The sequence below is a fragment of the Corythoichthys intestinalis genome, unplaced genomic scaffold (assembly GCF_030265065.1).
Source record: "Corythoichthys intestinalis isolate RoL2023-P3 unplaced genomic scaffold, ASM3026506v1 HiC_scaffold_23, whole genome shotgun sequence".
Taxonomy (NCBI): domain Eukaryota; kingdom Metazoa; phylum Chordata; class Actinopteri; order Syngnathiformes; family Syngnathidae; genus Corythoichthys; species Corythoichthys intestinalis.
The window spans coordinates 11450686-11473493 of NW_026651592.1; the positions used below are offsets into that span (position 1 = coordinate 11450686).

The following is a 22808-nucleotide window of genomic DNA, read 5'->3' on the forward strand; positions in this document are numbered from 1 at the left end:
GAACAACGTTCCGGCCGTGATTCTTATACCGGAACTGTGTTCTGGCCCTGATTCTTATACCGGAACTGCGTTCCAGCCCTGAATCTTATACCGGGACTGCGTTCCTGGCCGTTCCCGCCCACTTTCACCCCTGGTCAAAATCCAGTAAAACGGCCGGGAGCGAAGGGGGTTTCACCGGTGAAAATGGCTGGAAGTGAATGAGTTAAAGTCACAATTTCTGATGGTGTGAAAATTTTGACTGAACACCTGTTAACACCGGCGGGCGTACCATATTCAGTGGATGATGATCTTGGCGAAAAGTATAAAGCAGCCTGGTTTAGAATTCCCCTAAAAAATGATGGGAAACAAAAAACGCTCATTTTCAAATTCTGATTATAATTATTCTTGGAAGATAATTTTATTGCTGAAACTGCGTTTCGGGTTCATCAACATGTTGTGCCAACCCCTGCCCCAAAAGTCAAACTCTGCCTATGGGTATTCCCTCTTTGAAAAAATGTTAAAAACATTTACCTTTTTAAAATGTATACTGAGTCCGAAAATAATTGTCGTCCTTGTTTTTTATGTGTATGAACGTGTCATTAATATAAATAAGTATACATTTTAAAAAAAAGAAGAAGAATTACAACCGGATTTGTAGCGCCGTCAATGTTAGCTATTTTATCTACAACAAGCATGCTCAACTTTCATTGTATAAAATATGTAGTAATATCTGTATAGTAATTCGCGTTTTTTTTTCAAACAGATGTAATTCAAAATCATAGCTATATCGTCACGCGCATGTGTTGCAGTCCGCTCAGTCCCGTCGTGCACGGAAGCTGCTCGTGTGCACGCGCATTTATAATCATCATTATCACTGCAGACGGCGAATCAAGGGAACTCGAACATGAACACAAAAATGGTGCCGGTGCTCTCGCTACGGAGGAGACGACATCTTCTATCCGCCTGAGAGCTCTCCTTCGCGGGACGCCTCGCCGACGTCGCCCCGGTGAGAATCGCGGAGGATGCAGCGATGAACCAGAGTAGATGGAGCTGGTGATCCTCTTGTATCCCCGCAGTTCTCGTGTTTCGAACCCACCCTGGCAGTCCATGGCTTTGACGTTGAGAAGATGGAGGCTTCTGTTGGTGCTCAACGTGCTCGCGGTGGCCGGAATCATGACGCTGTGGAGCCGCTGCACGCGCACAGCTCCGGCACTCCGGGCCGTCGCTCCTCCGGGGGTTCCGGTCGTTGCAGCGGACGCCGACGCCGAGCGCGGCAGGCCAAACCGGGCCAACGGAACCGCCGCTGTTAGCCACCAAGTGTTGCTCAACAGGCTCAGCTCGCTGGAGGACGTCGTTTACCGGCAATTGAACGGTATAGAAACTCATTGAGAGTGGGCGGTGAATGATCATGTTTTTGTACTATTAACGGCTTTAGACCAAGAGCGTAGGTTTGGTCTCAATATTGGTATAGGGACGATATAACATCATAACCTCCATGTACACTTTTTGCTGGGACTTGACATTAATAAGACCTAACAGATTGGGTGAACGGCGACCAGGGCTACATTTCTCACTAATAAGCACCCAATTAATTGAGAGGCTAAATGATTAATGCAAAATAAATCTGTATTGATTTATACTGTACTAACCTCCACATTGCAAAGTTTCAGTGTAACGTCTTAATCTGATATTTTTTCTTAAATCTAGTTGAATCATTTCCTCGATCTTGTTTTGAGTGTTAAAGGCTAGTTAACAGACCGGGGCCGGATGTATGGGGGGGCCGGGGTGGGCACGGCCCACCCAGACGTGAGTCGTGCCAACCCAATCAAAATGTCGGGAATATCTATTGTAGCATCACACTGGATATAGAGAATGCACTGAGAGTTGGTCTCACCTACTTTTTTATTGCAGGATTAACGGTTACTGTTGGCCGCAACCACACCGAACAAGCAATCACCCAAGCAAGCTGTTTTTCCAACCTCATTTGTTATCCGCGCGCTTTCTCTCTCTCCTCCTGACACATTCTCGCAGCAGTGGTGCCCCCTATAAATGTGTTGGCCACCCCACTGGCCACCCCGCTTGCCAGTATATCATTATATTGTAGTAGCATCAGTTATGCATTTCATCCCAAATGCAAATCTGCAAGCACCTGCTTTTCCCCAGTAATTATTTTGTTTTGTTAAATGTACACCTTATGCCTAATTTATACATAACACAATAAAACATACTGTATATTCCACGTAATTGATAAAGGTCAATTTTCTGGGTGACTTTATGAGGTAGTTGTAGATGTTTCCGAACTCCACTGCAGGCGATTCCTTTGGATTGTTTATCCAGCTATCAGCTGTGACTTTTTATGGGCAGATTTTCAGGCCAATACACGCTCATTTCAAGTTGTATCGCCTCCTCGCGTCTGTCGGCAGTGACTCGTGAAAATAATAAGTCATGTTTAAGACGTTTTTATGAAAAAAAGACGCAAAACACAGCTGAAATATATGAATTTCAGACGTTTGTCTACGGATGTTTACCTGTGCGTGCCCCCATCTCAAAATGGCAACACGTTGCTATGTGAGATGACGTCATCATGACATCACGCCGACTGCGAGAATAAGTAAATAGATGAATGAAAAAACAAATAAACCCCCCAAAAATTAATGCAGCCTCAACGGGACACAAGCCAGTGTCCTACTTGCGCCGATGCCAAGCCCGGAGAAATGCAGAGGGTAAAAAAAAAGCCTGCATTGGGGGTGCCCCCTCAAGATTTCTTAGTGCCCACTCTGGTGGGTAAACCTAGATCCGGGACTGTAACAGACTAATGCGTCAAATTCTTCCACTTACTTTTAGTAAATATTACTATTTCTTCTTACTAAGCCCATACATCTAAAAGTCGGTAATTTTTCACCTATATCAAGAAGAAACGTTTTCAAATAATGTTTTGAAAATATCTATTCTTAAACTAAGAATATTTCTGACATAAAAGTTATTTTTAGATTAAATATACAAACGTTTTGCTTAAAATAAGTGTTAAACTTATTGCCTGCTAGCTATTTTTTCTTATTCCAAGAAATCACTGAAAACAAGGCAAGAGAATTTAAGGGTTTTTTTTTTCTTTTTTTTGGTGGTGGTGGGGGGGGGGGGGGTTCAGTTTGAAGGAGGTGGGTTTTTGCAGTGCATATACATTGGTTCAGGTGATACACCATTTGATTCAAACCTTTGTTTTCAAAAACTACTAAAGAAACATTTTTTGAAAACTTCCAGAATAAATGTCTGGATTTTATTAGCAAATTTCTTTCTTTCTTTCTTTCTTTCTTTCTTTCTTTCTTTCTTTCTTTCTTTCTTTCTTTCTTTTTTTAAAACCTGTCCTGTTCAGCTGTTTGACACGGAGAATGGAAACCTAAGTGCCTGGATGGTCTGAACAGTTTTAATGTTTCACATTGAGAGTCTAACATACTCCCATTGTGATCATTCAACATACCTCGTTTATTATGACAAAGCAGCAAACACTAAGGGGTTATGGGGGAACAGCAGAAAAGAAACACAAGAGAAAAAAGAAAAGAAACACAAACTACAGCAAGAAATACATTGAACGTATACACTTATTACTAATGTGTTGGTGCTATCGACAGCTAGATGTATTTCCGGTTGACACCATGTGGGGGGCCTTTTGACCAGGGAAAGAGGGGGACGGGGGTGGGGGAATCTATAACCTAAGTGATTGAAAGGGGTAGAGTGTACACAAATCAGCTCTGTGATCTAGAACCCAGTAATCATGTGAATCACTTGTGAGTGTAAGCCCTTTGGCGACCGACCCTACGCCGCCACATCACCAATCTCGGCACCGGCCAGCAATCTCACCCACCCAGCCAGCCCGGGGGCGGTTCAGCGCAGCCCATCCCTCCTCCCGCAGCCCATCAATGGAGCTATCCCCCCGGGATCCAGGGTGGTCCCCCGGGCCACCCGCGCACCCATCAACCGGCCTTCATGGATGGCAAATTTATTAGCAAATTTCAATTGCATTATTTGAACACAAATTATATTAGCACACACAACAGATACAAACTTGTTAATCATCTCTTAAGTATCCACGAATGCAAAAAATTAAACATTTGTCTTAATACCACATAGAATTGTCCGTCTAAATACATTAAATTGAACAACTACAACAAAAAAACTCTTAGTCAGGTAGTCACGAAATAACAAAAATAAATAAAAATGGAGCCTCCCTTCAGGTAAAACACAACTGATTTTGTCCACAAGCACAGCCAAACTCAACAAAAAATGAAAGCTCCATTGGGCTGCTTTAAGACCACATGAATAAAATAAAAATAAAAACTGGGGAGTAGGAGGTAAACCTTGGTTCACTACATTTCTTACAGTTTAATTAACGTGAACAGTAGAAAACATCCAGGAGGATATTTCTCTCAACGCAACTTCCCCCTCGAGTTAGAGAAATTCGCACAGATTAATGTTACACTAACTCTGACGCAGGTCGGACTTTTCATAGCAAAATTAGTGGTGTTCCCCACCTACACAACATTGACGTTTTTACAGTACGTACAGTAAAACTTCTGATATCCTCATCTTCGAAGGGGGCGGAGGAGACAGCATGTTGTATTTCGGGGGGGGGGGGGGGGGGCACATTCAGCAAGTGAAAACGGATTGATGTAAGTCTGAACATAATTATACTATAATTCACTTAATAATGGTAAGGGTCAATTCTATCTTTACAACATATGGGAAGACAATCTAAATGACCTATATAACTGAAGTCATTATATAATGCAAATAAGGTTGCTTAAAAGTTGGTGGGGACAATTTGAGCATCCTGAAAAGTTGGTAGTCCCTACCATCCCTATGCAAACCTACGCCCTTGCTTTAGATGTCCAATTCCATTTGAAGTGGGAGGGATTGGCAGCAATCCCCCCAGTTCAAATGGAATGGATGAATTTCCTAATGAATTGGAGTCAATGAGCCATATACTGTAAACTGGAAAATAGAAAGCGAAAACAAAATGATTTTCTGTAAAAAAGGCATTTTTTTTTTTTTTTTTTTTTTTAAATCTGTGAAGTTTTTCAGAAAATTTACGGTGACATAAGCTATATCGTTTTTCATGTGTAAATTACAGTGTTCCCATTTTTATAATAGTGTAAATTTTCGTTGTTGTTACTATATGATTTGTTGATTCTTGTTGAGGATTGTCCAAATCTCTGGGCCTTGTGGAGGGCTTCGGGGGCCGGGGGGCTGGCGGCCTTCCTGCCACGTTGTCCCCGGGTGAGGAGAGTGATGCCAAATACCTGAGGGAGAAATATGGCTACAATGCTTACCTTAGCGACACCATCTCTCTGGACCGGAACATCCCTGACCATAGACCCAGCGGGTCAGTGCACCTACTTTTGTCAATCATGCTAAAATATCGTATATGCAAAACTTGAAGTGAAAGTTTGTGAGGTGAGAGTTTAATTATAAATCATGTTGAAAATAACACCACAAAATTTAATATTCTTTGTATTACACATATTGCCTCCAGAGTGTGTCATATGTCATACTTTTATACTGTATAAACTGAGCGTGAAACTTAGAGTACATTGCTTGAACATACAGGTGCCGAGATGTCGTCCACCCCCGGGATCTTCCCCAGATGGCGCTGGTCTTCATCTTCGTCAATGAGGCCCTGTCTGTCATCCTACGCTCGGTTCACTCTGCCGTCAATCACACGCCAGCTCACCTACTCAAGGAAATCATCCTGGTGGACGATCACAGCGATGACGGTACGACCGTACAGTACGACCTTTGACCGTAGATCAGGGGTGCCCAAGTCTGGTCCTCGAGAGCCCCTATCCAGCTTGTTTTCCATGTCTTCCTCCTTTAACCAGTGGTGTTAATAACGGCTTTAGAATATAACGGCGTTACTAACGGCGTTATTTTTTTCAGTAGTGAGTAATCAAATTAATTACTCTTCTCATCTTGGCAACGCCGTTACCATTACTGAGGATGGAAAGGCGTGCGTTACTATGCGTTACTTACTAGAATGACGCGAGAAAAGTCTGAGGGAGACGGACTCACCAAGACCACAGAGCAGAGCAGGAGTGGGGAAGAGGCAAAAAAGGTGTGATGCCGAGCAAACGTGATGCTAGGTGGCTCCAATAATACCTGACTGTAGCCGATAGCCTACAAACTACGCCCACATGATGCTTCGGTAGATATCACATATATACATAACTAGATGCAAATGACAGACACGGCGGCATTGGCAACATATATAATAAAAAACTAGATGCGTTAGTAAACAGCCGCCATCTTAAAGCAGTAGACTTCTTAGGAAGGCTCTGTTGTAGAGAACCTTCCTAGCGAACTTATGTAACTTTTTATCGAAAATACTCCTAAATCGGCAAAATCTTGAATCTATCTTTAAATGATGAAACAGTTTTAAAGCTTCCACATGTCAAAAGTAGACAGAAGGGAACTAATGCATTAATGGGAGCAATTTTAACAACTTTTAACGGTTGATTCAGGGTAAAGGGTAAATTAGGGTAAAGAATTGGGTTAGAGCCAATTGTCCCAAAAAACTTTTAAACTTCACATAGTGCAATGCTTCTCAATTATTTTCTGTTACGCCCTCCCAGGAAGACGTAAACGTTCCAGGCCCCCCCAACTCTCTGACGCCACTGTAAATATACTGTTGTATCATTTGTATTTAAAATTCTTATTATTATAAGTACAACTCTGCATAACATACATTGTGTTCTTTGTAATATTAAAGAAAAAAGTAATATAGGTCAACTTACAATAAAGTGTTTAAAAAAAAAAACATTCTGTAAAAATACACCCAAGATACATTTTTTGACCGTTTGATGCTGAAAAATAAAAATTAATAAAATCAATAAATAATAATAAATTAAAATTGATTAGCAACGTTAACTCATTGGGACAATATGTCGAACAATTAGACCGAAAAAACAAAAAATAATTCAACAAAAAGGACAGTGTCATTGAACAGAGGGACAGTTTTTATTTTATTATTATTTTGCACTGAGCAGCTTGGTATGCCACTTTATATGATGCTGACAGTGCTCGCTGGTTTACTGATGTAACACTAACACAGCAGGAGGATTGTTGGCAATATTTTGCACTCGCTGAAAAAAATAATTTCTGCTGTCCGCTGTGAAAGTAAACAGTCTGGTCTTTCCTTGTCTCCCACTGTACTAAAAGTCAAAGCCAAAAGCTAAATGCTACATATGCTTCGTCATATTTCCTGTCTAAGCTTTTCATATCTCCAGAGCTCTTTGCTCTGTGCTCTTGTTTTGTTCAAAAATACTGCGCACAAGCTGAAAAAAATCTAAAATGCTCCTAAATCGGCAAAAGTTAACTTAAATCTACAGTGGGGCAAAAAAGTATTTAGTCAACCACTAATTGTGCAAGTTCTCCCACTTGAAAATATTAGCGAGGCCTGTAATTGTCAACATGGATAAACCTCAACCGTGAGAGACAGAATGTGGAAAAAAAACCAGAAAATCACATTGTTTGATTTTTAAAGAATTTATTTTCAAATCATGGTGCGAAATAAGTATTTGGTCAATACCAAAACTTAATCTCAATACCGGTACTTTGTTATGTACAGTACCTTTTGTTGGCAATAACGGAGGCCAAATGTTTTCTGTAACTCTTCACAAGCTTTTCACACACTGTTGCTATTTTGGCCTATTCCTCCATGCAGATCTCCTCAAAAGCAGTGATGTTTTGGGGCTGTCGTTGGGCAACACGGCCTTTCAACTCCCTCCACAGATTTTCTATGGGGTTGAGATCTGGAGACTGGCTAGGCCACTCCAGGACCTTGAAATGCTTCTTACGAAGCCACTCCTTTGTTGCCCTGGCTGTGTGTTTGGGATCGTTGTCATGCTGAAAGACCCACCCACGTCTCATCTTCTATGCCCTTGCTGATGGAAGGAAATTTTCACTCAAAATCTCTCGATACATGGCCCCATTCATTCTTTCCTTTACACAGATCAGTCGTCCTTGTCCCTTTGCAGAAAAGCAGCCCCAAAGCATGATGTTTCCACCCCCATGCTTCACAGTGGGTACGGTGTTCTTCGGATGCAATTCAGTATTCTTGCTCCTCCAAACACGAGAACCTGTGTTTCTACCAAAAAGTTCTATTTTTGGTTCATCTGACCATAACACATTCTCCCAGTCCTCTTCTGGATCATCTAAATGCTCCCTAGCGAACCGCAGACGGGCCTGGACGTGTACTGGCTTCAGCAGGGGGACAGGTCTGGCAGTGCAGGATCTGAGTCCCTGGCGGCGCATTGTGCTACTGATAGTAGCCTTTGTTACTGTGGTCCCAGCTCTCTGTAGGTATTTCACTAGGCCCCCACCGTGTGGTTCTGGGATTTTTGCTCACCGTTCTTGTTATCATTTTGACGCCACGGGGTGAGATCTTGCATTGAGCCCCAGATCGAGGGAGATTATTTTTGGTCTTTTATGTCTTCCATTTTCTAATATTGCTCCCACAGTGGATTTCTTTACACTCAGCGTTTTACCTATTGCAGATTCAGTCTTCCCAGCTTGGTGCAGGTCTACAGTTTTGTCTCTGGTGTCCTTCGACAGCTCTTTGGTCTTGGCCATTGTGGAGTTTGGATTGTGACTGACTGAGGTTGTGGACAAGTGTCTTTTATACCGATAATGAGTTAAAACAGGTGCCATTAAAACAGGTAACGAGTGGAGCCTCGTTAGACCTCGTTAGCAGAAGTTAGACCTCTTTGACAGCCAGAAATCTTGCTTTTTTTGTAGGTGACCAAATACTTATTTTCCACTCTAATTTAGAAATAAATTCTTTAAAAATCAAACAATGTGATTTTCTGTTTTTTCCCCACATTCTGTCTTTCATGGTTGAGGTTTACCCATGTTGACAATTACAGGCCTCTCTTGTCACACTTGGATGGAACGGAGCGGACTCTCGTGCAGAATTCAGTTCAGTCTTTTATTTAACACAAACAATAAGAAGGAGGAACAAACTGAGGGCGCTCCAGAAGGCGGGAATAACGAGCTATAAAATAAAATGATACAAACGAGAAATAAGAGAGCCAGGCAAAAGGCACTGGAGTTTACAACTACAACGAAGGGCTATGCATGAGGCACGAAATAACAAAGAGCTATGGCAAAATACTATGAGCACCTTACAACTTAGAATACTGTATCTTGGCCCATGGTCTGGCTTTGGTGGCAACGAAGGGCGAAGACACTTTGGCACGAGACAAGGGAGAGACAAACAATTTAAGCACATGAGGAATGGGGCACAGGTGGGAACAATAGGTAATCATAATCAGAGGCAGGTGAGACTGCAGGAAGGGTGAGTGGTGGAAAAAGGACAATAGCCACGTTTTCATGCTGACTTTTATACCGATTCAAATCATTCCGAATGGAAATTTCAGATCAGCTGTTTACATGTCACTTCATCTATTCCGATCCAGCGTTTACATGTGTCTGCCTTTATTCCGAAAGGACGTTTGACAACTGCCGTCTGACATGCGCAGATTAATCAAAACAAAGCGTCACGTTGCAAAACATGGAGATCGATCGTCAGATCAGCTGCTGTTTTAACTTTTCGAGTGGAAACAAAACTTCAGAATGATACGCCGTTCATTTAAAAAGTTGTGTGGGTGCGCTGTGCGTGTGCTTGGAAGCCATGTTGCAAGTGACGTTACTTACGTCACCGAGTGACGTCACCACGTCAGTACGGAGCATGTGCAGAAAGAACGCAACCAGACACCATTCCGCTTCCCTGTTTACATGATATAATTTTACTTCTAATCGGTTTGGGAAAAGGAATATTCCACCCCTGTGAATCGGAATGAAATTCCATTCGGTTTGGGCCTGTTCATTCCGAATGAGGTGTTTATATGGAACACATTTATTCGGTTTGAACAAATATTCCGATTGTAATTGAAATATTTGGCTCCATGTAAACGTGGCAACTGAGGCTACAGAATAAAGCAGGAAGAGAATATACCAAAACACGACAACCCTCACCCAGACGTGACTCTCTAATCTTTTCAAGTAGGAGAACCTGCACAATTGGTGGTTGACTAAATACTTATTTGCCCCACTGTATGTCCAGTCAAGACAAAATGAACTGAATGTCTAGCGTTGTCAATGGCAGCCAGTGAGCTAGCACTATTCTAATGGAAGATTTTGTTAGCAACCTGTTGGTTTCTTTTTTTTTTTTTTTTTTTTCAACAGTGACACATTTTTAAAATGATACTGTTTATGGATTCTTGGTGGGAGCATATCGAAAAGATTTCTGGCTACAAATTACTGCGTTGTATCACCTTTTCAATATATTGTAACATCTCTAGTCACAGCAAAGTAAGCAAAGTAACTGAAACTCTTGCCGATAATTCTGTTACAATGGAGCGAATGTTTAGTAATTAGAAATGTTTCCTCTTCGAGACACACACGTGAAAAGAAAGGGAAGTTTGTGCGTGCGAGCTTTTTAGGCAAGCAGGAAGCATCTGACATGTTGATTCCCAGATCAAAAGGCGTAGTGTTGATGTTTAGACTCCAAACGGGATTTCACTTGGACTTAAAGGGACAGACAACAGCTAGTATATCTTATAACTTATATATCACTTTCACTGGCACTAATTAACTAAAATGGCAAACAAAAAGACTAAAAATGTGCTGACTGCTTTACGGCATACTTCTCCCTTTCCCCATTCGTTATAAAGACGTGTGAGAGAATTTTATTCATGCTTAAGATGGAAGTCGATGCAAATGCTTTCAGCAAAGATGGCAGCGCACCAAAAGAGACAAAAAGTTTTGTCCGAGGAGGCAAAAAGAAAAGAAAAGGGAAGCAACCAGGATAAAAGGAGACTCAAGAATAAACATTGGCTTTTACCCGCTGGCGTGTAAATACATTTACAATACAATGTTATTAAACTAAGTTAATGAAATTAAAGTGACTAAAACCAGAAATACACACCTATTACAGCCCGAAGTAGCACTGTTTTTTTTTTTTTAAAGGGATCATCGGATAGAAAGGCTTGTAGTTCTTAAAAGATAAACATTAGTATGTGTTAAAATAATTTGATATTGAAACCCCGCTTGATGTTTTTTTTAAATTTATTTTTATTTTTCTATACAATTTGTAAATTTTTTTTAACTTGTAGGTCGCCATTGTTCTTGATGTCGCAGGCCGGTGACATCAAATGGTTACACTGCCGGGCTTCCAGAGTATGACTCTAGCGACATAAACATGTCATCTGTACAACTCTTTCAATTTGAATGTGATAGGAACATTAATGAGAATGACAGCATTGTCGATATTTCACAAAACAAGCAGCAAAAGCAAAATGAACAGGAAAGACGGGATGAGACAAGACGGGAGTAGAAAAAAAAAACGGTGTTCTGCCAAAATGTACTACATTGGCGAAACGTCTACACAAGGCGAATAATGTGAATAATGTGGTCAACAGATCAACAATCCGCTTTAACGCTACCACAAGAAAACACAATGCTTTCAAGTATGAGAGGGAAAACACTTGCAAAAAGTATTTTGAGACGATGGTAATAAAAGACTCCATAAAGACACAAATACAGGCATGAAAATCTCTCACCTTTCGGCGAAATTCGCCGTTTTGAAGTCAAAAAGGATGACCTACGTGAATCGCGTAGAGCCGAGGAGAAAAATTTTAAGGGGGGTGGAGGGGGGTGTAGGCATGTGCCGGTTACCTTCACGGTTTACCATGCTATGAAAACGTCGCGGTTACAAAACCACTAAAATTTTCCGTCATACAGTAGTACGTATTCGCTATTTTTCATGTGTCAAAAATGCAGCCAGAAGTGGCTTGGCGCGGCAGCGCTTACCCCTTCCCCTGTTTGATGCTGCGTGTGTGAGTCACGCTATTCCAGCAAACCCAAAAACAAACACTCCAAACACAAGGCGTACTTTTCTTCAATTTATTGATCTCTCAAATCGTGGTAACTGAAATATACCAAATTAATACAGTTAAAACGGTGTACAATCGTATTTTTCCACGTGTGAGTAGCTTCAACAGTTTAGCTTCATGAAAAAGTTTGCCAAAAACAAAGCACACATTTTCCTTTCAAATTCAATACACAAAGTTACGAAAAACTTACAAAGACGAATGATAGGCAAGGCTTAGCTAGGAGAGCAATTTCATTGAGGTTAATCACAGCCGCTGAGAGGGAAACAAGTTTGAATGCAGGGGAGGAAAAAAGGGAGCGTCAAAGATCGCTAAATGCGACAGATGATCTTGTCCTAAGCACAAATTCACGTTCGCTGGACGAGGAGAGGTCTCACTCCCAATTTTTTTTTTTTAGATGAATGCATTTGCCAGCTTATTGAATTTGGTGAGTAATGGTTTCAATCGTTTTCATATTGTGCAGTATGACAAAGTTACTGCCGTTCGTTGCAGCTTGCGTTGAACACTGCCAGAGCTAGCCAAATCTCCGGTGAAAAAAATAGCTCCCGTTAAGTTAGCGTCAAGCTTGTGTATTTAACGGTACTATAAAAGCAGTGTTGTCAGTAATGCGGTATGTGAGTAATGCTTAACTGTAATCTGATTACTTTCTTTCAGTATAGAGCAATCTAACGCGTTCATTTTTCTAAATCAGTAATTTGATTCAAGTAGGCATGTGCCGGTTACCGGTTTCACAGTTTACCGTGGTGTGAAAACGTCGCGGTTTCAAAACCACTAAAATTTTCCATCAGACCGTAGTACGGTATTCGCTATTTTTCTTGTGTCAAAAATGCACCCAGAAGCGGCTTGGCGCAGCAGCGCTCACCCCCTCCCGTTTGTTGCTGTGTGTGAAAGTGCTGCTATCGGCTAGCCATCCAGCTAACCCAAAAACAAATACTCCAAACATAAGGCGTACTGTTCTTCAATTTATTGAGCTCTCAGATCGTGGTAAGTGTAATATACAAAATGAATACATTTAAAATGTTGTACAATTAGATTTTTCCATGTGAGTAGCTTCAACAGATTAGCACCATGGAAAAAGTTCGCCAAAAACAATACACACATTTTCCTTTCAAATTCAATATACAAACTAACTAAAAGCTTACAAAGATGAATGTTAGCCTAGGCTTAGCTGGGAGAGCAACTTCGTTGAGTGTGACAGCCGCAGAGTGAGAAAACAAGCTTGATTCGCCTGAATGAAGGGTAAAAAGTGATAGCGTCAAAGATCGCTAATTGCGAAAGATGACCTTGCCCTAAGCACAAATCCATGTTCGCTGGATCAAGGTGAGGTCTCACTCCCAATGTTTTTTTTGTTTGTTTTTGTTTTTTGTTTTTAGATAAAACTTTTCCATAACAATGTTGACATTTTAACTAACTTATACATTTTTAACTAACTTATGAATTCTTTATGTTCTTTTTAACACAAAGGCATGACATCATGTAGACTAGAGTTGACAAAGTGGCTGAAAATGGCGAAACTTCACTTCAGCTTTTCCACCCAAAAAAAAAAAAAAGTAATGCAGTATAAATTAAAAAAAAATATATTCAGAAGTGTTTTTACTTTTTTATAGAAATTATTTTGTTCTTGCTCTAATCTTGAGCAACTTGAGCTGTGGCTGTGAGTATAGTCTATAAGTTATATTTAGTTTAATTTTATTTAAAATATTTTTTTATTGATAATTTATTTATTTTAACAATATATTCATGTTCCAATTTGCAACTATGGTCTGAAAAAAAAAATCCTGTTCAATGGAAAAAAGTTATTCTTTTCAACCCATACATCTCAACATTTTTTTGAGCTATAATTGAAATACCGTGATACCGTGAAACCGCGGTATTTTTGCTCACGGTTATCGTACCGTCAAAATATCATACCGGCACATGCCTAGATTCAAGTTAATTTCCTTGATGCCTGTGCGTTACTATTTTGTTATTGCCCCATAATGTATGTAGAATGAAGAATACTGTAGTCATGGGAGTGACATCACATTTCACATTTTCTAATCGGGGATGGAAATAAAAACAGGTCACGTGTATTACCATGATGCATGAGCCGTGAATGCTGGGAGTTTGCGGCCAAAACAACATAGCCTTGCTACATCGCCAGGATGCAATGAAATAGGCAGGAGATATACCACAAACGGCTGCATTTGCACACTGGAAACACAGCCGTTACGTCACATTTTTGTCCAGTAAAGATCACAAAAATATCTCCGTTCGCTGCGAACTTTGCGCTGGCTCAAAAAGACTGTTGACTGCTAAAAGCATCCAATTCAAGCACCACTTGGAATTACAGCACAACAGGTAACAAGACAGCCAGGACTTTTTGGTACTGCTCGTGCTCAATCCTCGGTTCAAGCTCAGTTGTTGTTGAAGGTTTTGAAAGCTTAGGTTTAAAGAAATTCTAAATATCCATCTTGCCTCCTCAGCTGTAGTTTTGGCTAAGCAAAGCAAACAGCTGTCTCTAAGGTGCTATAGTCTATTCGAAAAATAATTTGGACCCATTATGAAATACTTTGAAGGATTCTTGTTCATTTCATTCATTTTTGTTGTTTGTTTTATTGCTCTAAAACTTTTATAGACAACATTTTAATGGCCATATTCAATGGTCTTTATCTTAAAGGGGAAGTTCAGAATTTTTTACATTAGGCTTAATCTTTGAGTTAGCCGGGGTTTAATTAGTCGTTGGAGTTGATTTGAACAAATTCTGTGCAGTTTGCCAGTTATTTGTTAGTTTCAGGGCTCCTGAGTGGCTAAGCTAGCGCTAGTCAATGGTGGTTGAAATCAACCCCTTCAACTAATTAAACCCCCGCTAACTCGAATATTAAGCCTTATGTGAAAAATTAAAATTGTCAAATTCGCCTCATGTAGGACGTTTCGCCGACGGAAGACATTTTGGCAGAACGCCGGAACATATTTCCTCCACACCCTTCTCACCTTTTTAACCCCTGACCCATTTTCATGCCTGCAAATAGCAAGTAAATTACGTCATCGCCCTGATCCTTCATTGCATAAAACATGGCACCCTCCGTAGGTCAAAACGTGTAACAAATATTATAGATTTTTAAATCAATGGCAATATTTTATGTCTTCCTAATAACATATTTTAGTAAAAGACAACAATTGTGCCTTTCTAGAGCCTATAGGTCAGGGTTCACTAAATCCTCGGTTTTTGGTCATATCTGTTTTGTTGGCGTCAGACTGCCTTTGTCCATGAGCCCTTTCAAGTATTACGCATGCGCATTAATTTGCAGTCCGACACATGCTGAGCAAACTGACCCGCATGCGCAGAAGCATTAAAACAAATAACTACACATGCTGGCTGTATGTCATTCCAGGGTGCCCATATTTTGATTTCCAAAAAGAGGACACAAACATTAGACATTAATAATCCCTGTTTAGTTTTGTATTCAAAGTTAATATGGAATGATAGAATGCACACACGCACTCTGCGTGCATGTCACACGCACATAGGCCTTACGTATGTGCGTCAGTTTGCCCCAACTCGGCCATGTAAGCAATACTGAAATATTGGTCATTTGGCGCACAGAAAGAAAATTGAGCATTATCAGGCTTATCCTTTTCTTCGTTTTATGTTTTTATGACTGTGGTCAAGCACGCCTCTTCTCTCTTGCCGTCCCGCCTGACGTAATTGCTGCATGAATTCCGATTTGGGAGACTCGACAGCCCAGATCGGATTCAAACCACATACGAAAGTGATCCTGATCGGATTTGAAATGGTCCACTTCAATGCAACTTTCACGTTCAGACCGTCAAGTTAATGCCTCACTCGAGTCGAAAAAACACGAAAAAAATCGGATTTGTGCAATAAGACCTGTGATCTGAACCTAGCTTAACTAGCTAACTAGCATAGAGCAAGCATACACTGCTGGCCAAAAGTATTGGCACCCCTGCAATTCTAACAGATAATGCACAATTTCTCCCAGAAAATGATTGCAATGTTTTGATAGTAATTTCTTCATTGATTTTGCTTGCAATGAAAAAACACAAAAGAGAATGGGGGAAAAAAATGAATAATGATCATTTTACACAAAACTCCAAAAATGGGCCAGACAAAGTATTGGCACCCTTTGAAAATTCATGTGATGCTTCTGTAATTTGTGTAATTAACAGCATCTGTTACTTACCTGTGGCACATAACAGGTGGTGGCAAGAACAAATTCACACTTGCAGCCAGTTAAAATGGATTAAAGTTGACTCAACCGCTGTGCTGTGTGCTTGTGTGAACCACATTGAGCATGGAGAAAAGAAAGAAGACCAAAGAACTGTCTGAGGACTTGAGAAGCAAAATTGTGAGGAAGCATGGGTAATCTCAAGGCTACACGTCCATCTCTAAAGACCTGAATGTTCCTGTGTCTACCGTGCGCAGTGTCATCAATAAGTGTAAAGCCCACGGCACTGTGGCCAATCTCCCTAGATGTTGACGGAAAAGAAAAAATTGACGAGAGATTTCAACTAAAGATTGTGCAAATTCAAGCTGTCCCACAGTCCGGGGGTACGACACTGTCAACCCGTACTATCCGTCGGCGTCTGAATGAAAAGGGACTCTATGGTACGATACCCAGGAAGATCCCACTTCTGACCGAGAGACATAAAAAAGCTAGGCTGGAATTTGCCAACACTTACCTGAGAAAGCCAAAAATGTTTTGGAAGAATGTTCTCTGGTCAGATGACACAAAAGTTGAGCTTTCTGGGAGAAGACATCAACATAGTTTACAGGAAAAAAACCGAGGCCTTCAAAGAAAAGAACACGGTCCCCACAGTCAAACATGGAGGAGGTTCCCTGATGTTTTGGGGTTGCTTTGCAGCCTCTGGCACTGGACTGCTTGACCGCGTGCATGGCATTATGAAATCTGAAGACTACCAACAGATTTTGCAGCATAATGTTGGGCCCAGTGTGAGAAAGCTGGGTCTCCCTCAGAGGTCATGTGTCTTCCAGCAGGACAATGACCCAAAACGCACTTCAAAAAGCACTAGAAATGATTTGAGAAAAAGCACTATGGATTTCTAAAGTGGCCAGCAATGAGTCTAGACCTGAATCCCATAGAACACGTGTGGAGACATCTGAAAATGGCAGTTTGGAGAAGGCACCCTTCAAATCTCAGAGACCTGGAGCAATTAGCCAAAGAAGAATGGTCTAAAATTCCAGCAGAGCTTTGTAAGAAACTCATTGATGGATACCGGAAGCAGTTGTTCGCAGTTATTTTGTCCAAGTATTTGGCTGAGGGTGCCAATACTTTTGTCCGGCCCATTTTTGAAGTTTTGTGTAAAGTGATAATGATGTAATTTTTTTCCCATTCTCTTTTGTGTTTTTTCATTGCAAGCAAAATGAATGAAGATATTATTACCAAAGCATTTGTAATTGCAATCATTTTCTGGGAGAAATTGAGCATTATCTGAAAGAATTGCAGGAGTGCCGATTACTTGGCCAGCACTGTAAACTTTGCATTTATAATTATTTATTTAAATTAATATATCATTATATTTAGGGTTAGGGTTATTTATTACTATAATCCTTTGTTTATAAATATTATATGCACTTTATTTATTTTCTTAATAATTGGCCATAATTGCAATTTAAATTTATGCATGACCAAAAAAGTGACGACATTGTTGTTGTTGTATTGTAGAGCAGCTGAAAGGACCGCTGGAGAACTACTTGAAGAAGCGCTACCCCGGACTCGTCAAGATTGTCCGAAACCAGAAGCGAGAAGGTCTGATACGGGCCCGGATCGAGGGCTGGAAGGCTGCCACCGCCGAGGTGACGGGATTTTTTGACGCCCACGTGGAGTTTACGCCCTTCTGGTGAGGCTTTTTCGATTTCAGTGCAGTATCTTACATCTCTTTGCATCAATGGGAGCCAACGATGAGTGATTAAGTGTTTCGAATTGCAAAATAAAGTACAAAATAAAGGCCTTCTCTATTTAGGGCCGAGCCAGTCCTGACCCGAATCAAGGAGGACCGCCGCCGGATCATCCTTCCGTCCATCGACAACATCAAGCACGACACCTTTGAGGTGGAGCGTTACGAGAACTCAGGCCATGGATACAATTGGGAGCTGTGGTGCATGTACATAAGCCCGCCCAAGCGCTGGTGGGACGAAGGTGATGTGACGGCGCCCATCAGGTAAACGGATTTGACGTCCGTCGTCATCGATGGCAGCAAATGAGATGTGTTTTGGTCATGTGACAGGAGTCCCGCCATGATCGGATGTTCCTTCGTTGCCGATCGGGTCTTTTTTGGCGAGTTGGGCCTTCTGGACCCTGGCATGGACGTCTACGGGGGCGAGAACATCGAACTTGGCATAAGGGTAAGTGGACGTGGCTACCAGAAAAATGTGAATCATGTGATTAAAGGGGTTAGACATTGTATTTTGCATTACGATCAACTTCAGAACTAATACCTCAGAGCCATCAAACTCAGGGCTTGCGGGCCAACATCATTAAGTGCGGCCCACAAAAGTCAGTCATGTGCGTCAACTTTATTTTTCTCGCTAAAATAACATTCAAAGAAAATACAGTGGGGCAAATAAGTATTTAGTCAACCACCAATTGTGCAAGTTCTCCTACTTGAAAAGATTAGAAAGGCCTGTAATTGTCAACATGGATAAACCTTAACCATGAGAGAGAAAATGTGGAGAAAAAAAACTGAAAATCACATTGTTTGATTTTTAAAGAATTTATTTCCATATTAGAGTGAAAAATAAGTATTTGGTCATCTACAAACAAGCAAGATTTCTGGCTGTCAAACTTCTTCTAACGAGGTCTAACGAGGCTCCACTCGTTACCTGTATTAATGGCACCTGTTTTAACTCAATATCAGTATAAAATACACCTGTCCACAAGCTCAGTCAGTCACACTGTATATACTGTGTGTATAAACAACTAGCACATTTATATTTTGCATTTGTTGCCTTACTGAACCGAAAATGAACCGAACCGTGACTTCATAACCGAGGTACGTACCAAACCGAGATTTTTGTGTACCGCTACACCGTTACAGTCTTGTGGCACAATTGTCGGGTAAAGTGTTACTAAAAACCATAACTAGCAATTAATGAAACAGCTGGAACAGTAACTAAAGAAAAAATTAGCACAGAACGTGAATTTTGATTTTTATATTTGTGGTGCTGCAACGCATGCTAGGAGGCATGTTGGACGACAACTTTGTTGACAGCAGGTGGCAGCAGAGGGTGACTGCCTCCCCCAAGGGAGCAGTGATGGTCAAACAAAGCTTCTTGAAGTAATGAAGCTTTGCAGCCGATTGGTTTAGAGCTTCATGGTGGTTCGTTGGGTCTCATGAAAATCTTATGATGCCGCTGTCAAATAAGGTGTTACCGGTTAATATATTTTGGTGTAAATATCCCATAATACAGTGAGGACAGCTGCGGTTTATAGTCCAGTGGGGCTTATCTATGAACAAATGCCGTTTTCGTGTCAAATTTGGTGGGTGGCGCTTATAGTCAGGTGCGCCTAATAGTCTGAAATAAGCCTGTCGCAATATGCAATAATTCCATTTATCGCACAATAAAAATGAAGGCAGTAATTTTTCCGCTGCGATTTTATCGCATCGCGTGCGTGCGCGCGTGCGGCTGACGTGCTGTTAGAAGTTCGGATTCCTTGTTACCAACTGCGCAAAATGCATCTTCGTTCTGGGTCCGGCAAAAAATAGCACCGGAGCCAATCGTTCCCATTATAGCCTATTGTTCAACATATACCGGCCGCGTCAGTGCTCTGGATTGACTGCGGACCATCTCCGGCGTGCCGGTGTTGTTGACGTGTGGGCACTCCCGTCAGGGGTGACATTTCCCTCGGGGCGGCTATTTTTCGGCACAACACCGGATATTTACAACGAAGTAAGCCAAAACATTGTTCCCGACTTGGCTGCTACGAACAACCACGCTTTGACAACAGACATGATAAACATTTAGTGACAAATTAAGAGCGCTGTGCTTCAAACTCGTCCTTTTTATGAAAGTCGATTGTCATATGCTGGTGTTGTGCAGTAATGAGCAGACATGACTTCTGTGGCGTTTACTAACTTTTTTAATGCGTGCACACAATAGATATCATGAAATAGCAAACTAGATGTGCTACGTCCCATGCCATTGGTGAGCCCAGAGTGATTATGGGACACGTAGTCCATGTACTACATCAATGAATTAACTGCCATGACTGAATGGAAGTTAAGAAGGCCAAATCAATCCATACCAGTGACTGTAGATAATGCTGCAAATATTGTTAATTCAGTACGTGACACAGATGGATTCGGAAATAGGATGTCTGTCTCATAATAATAATAATAATACATGTTATTCTTCAGATCAGTAAAAAGTAAGCACATGAATATTATGCACTGAAATGCGTGCTTATATGATGGCAATTTCATTTCTGCTCATTAGCAGAAAAAAAAAAAAAAAAAACGAAACAAAAAATACAATTGTTATTTACTTTTCAGAGCATTAAATGTATTGAATCGAATCGAATCGAATATCGTGTCCCCCATATAGAAAATCGTAACGAACTTAACTGTATCGTTGCATCCGTATGGAACACCATAGCAGAAGCTATGAGGGGAAAAGTTTTCATTTGCCTAAATGATTAAGTTATTAAGTGCAATTTTATTTATTTTTCTTGAAAAACACATTTAATTTATTCTGTGTTTCTGTGTGGTATTAATATTGTTGCCTTTTACTTAAGAGGCATAATCTATTGTTTTTAGTTGTAATTTCTTAAAAAGAATTTTTGAATTTAAGAGTAAATATTTATCGCGTTTAAATGGGTGTACTTGATCAATAAATATATACTGTATTCTCACTGTGTTATTGTAAATTGGTATTTAAAAAATTGGGGAGGGGCGCAATAGTATCGCATATCGCATAAATTTGTTATCGCGACAGGCCTAGTCTGAAAATTACTTGACTGCCTTGGCTGCAAAGTTGGCGTTGGGCTTGTAGACACTCCAATATGTGCTCGTCTGTCTGTGGTCATCCAAAATTGTTGGAAACCTTTAATTATTTTTGGCCTAAAACGAAAACATTTTGAGTAACTGTCGACTAAAACTAGACGAAACTTGTCTGAGAGTTCGTCGACTAAAACTAGACGAAGACAAACACATTTTGAAATGATTAAAATATGAAGAAGACGAATCAGTATTTTCGTCCAAAAGACTAAGACAAAAATTAGAAGGACTGCCCAAAACAACACTAAAACTTGGCAGACTGTCCAAATGAAATCATAACTACAAGGTGGCCCGCGACAAAGATGAGTTTGACACCCCTCTAATACCTGTACCACTTCAGGTGTGGACGTGCGGTGGCAGCATGGAGGTGTTGCCGTGCTCCCGCGTGGCTCACATCGCCCGCGTGAAGAAGCCCTACCACAGCAACATCGCCTTCCACATGCGCCGCAACGCCCTGCGGGTGGCCGAGGTTTGGATGGACCGCTTCAAGTCCAACGTCTACCTTGCCTGGAACATCCCCATGGAGGTGACACTAACATCTGCCGTCTCGTTACGATAAAGAACTTAACTACCACGGTTGCAGAATCACGGCATTGACTTTGGAGACGTCTCGGAGAGGACGGAGCTCAGGAAAAGTTTGCAGTGTAAAAACTTCCAGTGGTACCTGGACAACGTTTACCCCGAGATGAGGACGTATGACAATACGCTCTACTACGGCGAGGTGACGGTGACAGACTTTACATCTCTTTGGTTGAAAATCCAAAACGATTTTGTTTGCTTGCTGTTTTAGATTCGCAACTCCAAAGTGAGCCACCTTTGTTTAGACCAGGGTATGAAGGAAAACCACACGGTCACCTTGCACCCCTGCCATGGATGGGGTCCTCAGGTAGTTAGGATCGAGACCATTTTTTGACTCTCAATACTGTACTGATATGCAGCATTACTGGCAGATGTTGTACAGTGCTGGCCAAAAGTATTTGCACCCCTGCAATTCTGTCAGAAAATGCTCAATTTCTCCCAGAAAACAATTGCAATTACAAATACTTTGGTAGTAATATCTTCATTTATTTTGCTTGCAATGTAGAAACACAAAAGAGTATGAAAAAAAAAATGAAATCATTATCATTTTACACAAAATGGGCCGGACAAAAATATTGGCACCATCAGCCTAATACTTGGTAGCACAACCTTGAGCAAAAATAACTGCGAACAACCGCTTCCGGTATCCATCAATGAGTATCTTACAATGCTCAGCTGGAATTTTAGACCATTCTTCTTTGGCCAACTGCTCCAGGTCTCTGAGATTTTAACGGTGCCTTCTCCAAACTGCCATTTTCAGATCTCTCCACAGGTGTTCTATGGGATTCAGGTCTGGACTCATTGCTGGCCACTTTCGAAGTCTCCAGTGCTTTCTCTCAAACCATTTTCTAGTGCTTTTTGAAGTGTGTTTTGGGTCATGGTTCTGCTGGAAGACCCATGACCTCTGAGGGAGACTCAGCTTTCTCACACTGGGCCCTTCATTATTCTGCAAATTTGTTGGTAGACTTCAGACTTCATAATGCCATGCACACGGTCAAGCACTCCAGTGCCAGAGGCAGCAAAGCAACCCCAAAACATGAGGGAACCTCCTCCATGTTTGACAGGCCTCGTTTTTTCCCCCTGTAAGCTTTATGTTGATGCCTTTTCCCAAAAACCTCTACTTTTGTCATTCTTCCAAAACGTATTTGGCTTTCCCAGGTAAGTTTTGGCAAACTCCAGCCTGGCTTTTTTATGTCTCTGGGTCAGAAATGGGGTCTTCTTGGGTATCCTACCATGGAGTCCCCTTTCATTCAGACGCCGACGGATAGTACAGGTCGACACTGTTGTAGG

The 22808-nt window shown here is 41.1% G+C and overlaps 1 protein-coding gene across 1 annotated transcript in view; it reads left to right on the forward strand.

Annotated features, from left to right (window-relative positions):
• Positions 1-791: 791 nt before the first annotated feature.
• The window catches only part of LOC130911185 (polypeptide N-acetylgalactosaminyltransferase 17-like), a 28017-nt gene continuing 6000 nt past the window's right edge, over positions 792-22808 (forward strand). The window contains exons 1-10 of the mRNA XM_057828982.1: positions 792-985; positions 1056-1351; positions 5173-5356; positions 5581-5747; positions 17609-17783; positions 17907-18104; positions 18171-18288; positions 21280-21465; positions 21523-21660; positions 21730-21825. Of these exons, the coding sequence (XP_057684965.1) occupies positions 1087-1351; positions 5173-5356; positions 5581-5747; positions 17609-17783; positions 17907-18104; positions 18171-18288; positions 21280-21465; positions 21523-21660; positions 21730-21825 (1527 nt within the window). The 5' untranslated portion in view covers positions 792-985; positions 1056-1086. The remainder of the gene's footprint in view (positions 986-1055; positions 1352-5172; positions 5357-5580; positions 5748-17608; positions 17784-17906; positions 18105-18170; positions 18289-21279; positions 21466-21522; positions 21661-21729; positions 21826-22808) is intronic.